The sequence below is a fragment of the Artibeus jamaicensis genome, unplaced genomic scaffold (assembly GCF_021234435.1).
Source record: "Artibeus jamaicensis isolate MK-2021 breed Jamaican fruit bat unplaced genomic scaffold, CSHL_Jam_final contig_471, whole genome shotgun sequence".
Classification (NCBI taxonomy): domain Eukaryota; kingdom Metazoa; phylum Chordata; class Mammalia; order Chiroptera; family Phyllostomidae; genus Artibeus; species Artibeus jamaicensis.
In genome coordinates, this window is record NW_026521850.1 from 5230869 (window position 1) to 5235841 (window position 4973).

General features: G+C 65.0%; 1 protein-coding gene across 1 annotated transcript; it reads left to right on the forward strand.

Annotated features, from left to right (window-relative positions):
- The first annotated feature begins 262 nt into the window (after nucleotides 1-262).
- IER5L (immediate early response 5 like) lies at nucleotides 263-2938 on the forward strand. The gene has a single exon (XM_037146231.2). It carries the CDS (start codon nucleotides 456-458, stop codon nucleotides 1665-1667), a length of 1212 nt encoding a protein of 403 aa, XP_037002126.2. The 5' UTR covers nucleotides 263-455; the 3' UTR covers nucleotides 1668-2938.
- Nucleotides 2939-4973: the final 2035 nt, after the last annotated feature.

A 4973-nucleotide genomic window follows, 5' to 3' on the forward strand; every position in this document is an offset into this window, starting at 1 on the left:
CCGAGTCCCACGCTGCGCGGCAGCCCCAGGAGAACATTCGAGGCAGCAGCGGCATTAGAAGCCCGGGGTCCATTCGGTATTTGAATAGCACAAAGGAACCGCCTTGGTCTGATTGGCCAACCAAGTAACCCCGAGGCGGGCAGCGTCTGTCACTCGGGAGGTACTAGGCACTTCTATTGGCTTGTCATGTGTGGGGCGGAGCCCGAACGCCCAGCTAAATAGCTGGGGCCGGGGCCGGCCGAAGCTCATTGCTTTGGCGCCGTCCGGGGAGCACGGTACTGCGGGTGGCGTCCAGCGCATGGTGGCGGCTCCTGTCGGAGCGCAGCCGACCCACTGATCCGGGCTCCATTTCCCTTGCCCAGCGCGCCCCGGTGGCCGGCTGGAGGCCGAAACAGCAGCAGCATTAACAGCAGCAGCAGCCGCGGCTGCTCCGCCGCCGCCGTCTCCGCGGGAGCATGGAGTGCGCCCTGGACGCCCAGAGCCTGATCAGCATCTCCCTGCGCAAGATCCACAGCTCCCGGACCCAGCGCGGCGGCATCAAGCTGCACAAGAACCTCCTGGTATCCTACGTGCTCCGCAACGCGCGCCAGCTCTACCTGAGCGAGCGCTACGCTGAGCTCTACAGGCGCCAGCAGCAGCAGCAACACCAGCAGCCGCCCCACCAACAGCACCAGCACCAGCACCTCGCGTACGCTGCGCCCGGCATGCCGGCCAGCGCGGCCGACTTCGGCCCGCTGCAACTTGGTGGCTGCGGGGAAACGGAGGCGCGCGAGCCGGCTGCGCGGCACCAGCTGCACCAGCTCCACCAGCTCCACCAGCTGCACCTCCAGCAGCAGCTGCACCAGCACCAGCACCCGGCGCCCAGGAGCTGCGCGGCAGCGACGGCCGGGGCGACAGCGGGCTGCACGGGGGCGCTCTCGGAGCTGCCCGGGTGCGCCGCGCTCCAGCCGACGCACGGTGCGCCCCACCGCGGGCAGCCCTTGGAGCCGCTGCAGCCTGGTCCTGCGCCGCTGCCGCTGCCCGCGCCCGCCGCGCTCTGCCCACGGGACCCTCGCGCCTCCGGCGCCTGCTCCGCACCCTCCGTGCCCCCAGGGGCCACCCCTCAGGCCGCTGCCGCCTCACCTCCGGTCTCCCCGGTCCCCGCCTCCTCCCCAGGCTTCTACCGGGTCGCGTACCCGGCCCCCTCGGACTTCGGCGTGCACTGCAGCAGCCAGACCACCGTGCTAGACCTGGACACTCACGTGGTGACCACGGTGGAGAACGGCTACTTGCACCAGGACTGCTGCGCCTCCGCCCACTGCCCCTGCTGTGGCCAGGGTGCCCCGGGACCGGGCCTGACGTCCGCCGCCGGCTGCAAGCGCAAGTATTACCCTGGCCAAGAGGAGGAGGACGACGACGAGGACGGGGGCGACCTGGGAGCCCAGCCCCCCGGGGGTGCCCCGTTCGCTCCCTGCAAGCGCGCCCGCTTCGAGGACTTCTGCCCGGACTCGTCCCCGGACGCGTCCAACATCTCAAACTTGATCTCCATCTTTGGCTCAGGCTTCTCGGGGCTGGTGAGCCGACAGCCGGACTCCTCGGAGCAGCCGCCGCCGCTCAACGGGCAGCTGTGCGCCAAGCAGGCGCTCGCCAGCCTCGGCGCCTGGACTCGAGCCATTGTCGCCTTCTAGGGACCCCCGAGGGCACGGGGACCCGCGGGGCTGGGGCCAGACAAAGACTCAGCCAAGGGGCAAGAGGAGGGAAGGAACGGACGCCAGGCCACTCGGGGCTGAGCTGGGGGCGAGCAGGGGAAGGCGGCTAATGTTTTATAAATTGTAAAATAAAAAAAAAGAAATCTAAGATCTTGGACTTTATTTTTGCAGAGAGAAAAAGCGCCTATTTAAGTATGCTTTGTGTTTCTCCTACTCTTTTTTTCTCTTTTTATTGTAGTGATTGCAGTGGTGTTTAGCGAGAAGCCAGCCACGTGAGGGAGGGCTGCTGCCCGGAGGAGGTGCCGGGCAGCCGGGGGCGAGACCGGGCGCCCGGGCGCGCCGGGGGCGCAGCGCAGGAGGGCGCGGGGCCGGGGACGCCGATCCCAATCAGTTGTCAGACCCAGGAAGCTCGGCGCTCGGTTCTCCGGAGTCCCTCCTTGGGGTGAGGAACGGGTCTTGTGAAATCCTGAGCAAAAACAAAGGCAAACTCTATCTCCGAAGGGATGTTTGGGTCACATTTCCTCTCTGGGGGAGGCCTCCAAAGTTCGCAAAATGAGAAGGCAGAAATGAAAACACTTCAACTTTTTTTTTTCTTTTCTTCCCGGGCGGGTGTCTCGAACCCCTCCTCTCCCCGCCCCTCTGGCTCCGCTCTCTTCCCCTCCTCCACCCGTCTCCCGGACTCAGGGGTGGCGCTGGACACCCCGACCCTCTCGGACACTGTTTGGGGAAGGGGTGGGGGGCGGGCACCGAGGACTACATTTCCCATCATGCCCAGCACTGCGGTCCTCACTCGACAAAAAAGGAAGTCGGTTCCTTCACCTGGATCCCCCGCGGCCCGGAGCGCGGGAGGGAGGGGCTGGGGCCGCCGCCTGCCTGCGCGGAGACTTTCCCCCAAGTTCCCGCTCAGGTGTGGTGTCCGTGTGTGTGCTTCTGAGTCGCGCGGTCCTGCGCCAGCCTTCGGCTGCATTTGGTGAAACCAGCATTGTTTGAGCCTGTGAGAACCCGTCCTGTGTCTTCAGCCCAGTAGATTTTGTTTCATTTAAAGCCTTTTGTTGTAAAAAGGTGGGGTTCCGCAGCCCCTCTGGTTCGCTGCCATCAGCACCGTGTGGACTCCGAAACAAGTTGCCCACCCTTCCTTCCTTGGTCCTTCTCCCTCGTTCTCCTGTATTTGTGTGCGCACTGAATTGTACATCACCGGGTAAAACTGTTCACATGATTTGTTTCAATTTATAATCTTAATAAAACGTCGATTACAGAGGATAGTGGTGTCTTGTTTCCAGCTCGGCCTGGAGGTGGCGGGGCGGACAGAGGAGGTTGGGGAGAGACCCCTACCTTCCATGCGAATCCCAGTTCTCCTGGGCCTGGACGGACAGGGATCTGCCCACATCCGCAGGGCCGGGAACGGGAGCAGAATGGGGGGGGGGGGCTGGCGGCTGGAGTAGAAGCCAGTGCTGCGTCCCTCTGGGGGCCCTCCTCCCCAAAAGAGGCTGCCCCCCGTGGGCACCGGCCGCCCCACGGGTCTCCCGCAGGAAGCCCAGCCAGCCTCCAGCACATTTCCTGCCCAGCCAGGAACACAGGGCCTGGCTGGCCTCGAATCCGAGCTGTCTGCGACAGGGAAGAGCAGCCGGGGGACGCCGAGGGTCTTCGGGGCCACCCACCCTCCCCGCCCCGCGCCGCCGCTCGCACGCCTAGGTCTGCAACTTGGGGAAGTTTTTCCGTTTTCCTTTTTTTTTAAGTTGAGTTTGTTATCACTGCTCAGTGCCACTTGGTGGTGTGCTGGCGGCGTCTCCCTCCCTCCCTCCTCGCGCCCCTCCCCTCTCCCTCTCCCCTCCCTCCCGCCCGCCTCTCTTCCCTCCCCAGTGGACGGAGGCAGGAAGGCTCCAGGCGCGCTCTCCCCTCTGACCACCTACGGAATGACCTCAGAGTGGGAGAATGTGCCAAGGCCCCGAGGAAGCTCGCGTTCTCCCCACTGGAACCAAATTCACATCTGGAGCCGCTGCACGGGCCCGGGGGCGCGCGGGGTGGTTCCAGCTTTGCAAACAGGGGAGAGGAAAGAAAGAATGGGGCGGGGGGAAGCAAGCAAGAAGGAAAAAAGCAAAGTGGCTGCTTGCTTTCTGTTCAATTCTCTCTCTCTCTTCCCCCCTCTCGCGCCCCCCCCCCCAGTGCTCTCGCGCTGGCTTTCTCGCTCCTGAACTCCCCCTTCCTGCCCCAGCCACCCCGCAGGACGACTCACCCCCCCCCCACACCCCAGCCTTCACGCCTCCCGCAGCTAGAGGCGAGGCTGCTGCCGAGACACCCCCCACCCCGGACACCGAGAGGCAGACCCAAGCCAGTCCCAGAGGTCGGCCCAGCTCTGGATCCCGGTGTCGCGCGAGGCGAAGTTCTTGGGGACACTCCAGAGTGCGGGGTGGGGGTGGGGGGCAGAAGGTCTGAGATGGGGGTGGGGGAAGAGGGAGGCTATGGAGGCGTGAGCCACAGGAAAGGAAGGCACCTTCGCCCCTCCACCCCCGAGGGCGGTTTTGTCGGCCTCCCACGGGAAGAGTCGGGAGCTGCGGAGGAGGGGGAACGGCGTGTTCCCCCCCCCCCCCATTTTTTCCCTGCTAGTCCTAGGGATCGCTGCTGGATGCGAGGTTTTGATTCAATCCGCCAAGCCAGTTGCCAGAGCTCCCCCTAGCGCCGCTTCCAGGGCGCTGCGGCTGCTGAGGCTGGGAGTGGGCGAGGCAAAGCCGGGGGCGGCGGGACCGCGGGGGTGCTGCTTGGTGCCCACTTGGGGCGCAGCGCAGAGTCCGGATCCTGCCGGGACTGGCCACGAGCCTAGGGACGCGTGCGTTTCCGCTCCGGGACCGCGTCGAGGAAGGGGGCACGTGGACGGCAGCCTTTGTTGGGCGTGTGGACCTGGGCACAGAAGGGACCGGCTAAGGGGCTTGGGAACTCCCCACCCTCTCTGGATCCCAACGGCAAAGGACTGTGCGTGCAAAATAAGAGCTCTGAACTCGGCAGGACCGCGGGCCGGTTCTCCTCCCCTCCTGCCAGGTTTTCTGAGCTTCGGCTGCGCCAAGAGACTCACGCTCACTGGGATCTAGTGAAATGGAGGGATGGATGTGGAGGGATCTGGGAGCGCCCAGAAGAGAGGCGCCCTTCCCCCTTATCTTTTCGGGGCCCAGGGATCTTGGGCAGCCACACGAAGGGTTAATGCCCTGAGCATAATCCGCAGGGGCCCAAAACACGACCCACCGCCCACCTGCATCTCACACTGAGGCACCGCACACGAAACAGTACCCAAGT

Bases quoted from the DNA above. Each gene is read 5' to 3' on its own strand.
- IER5L (XM_037146231.2), top strand. From the start codon at position 456: ATGGAGTGCGCCCTGGACGCCCAGAGCCTGATCAGCATCTCCCTGCGC.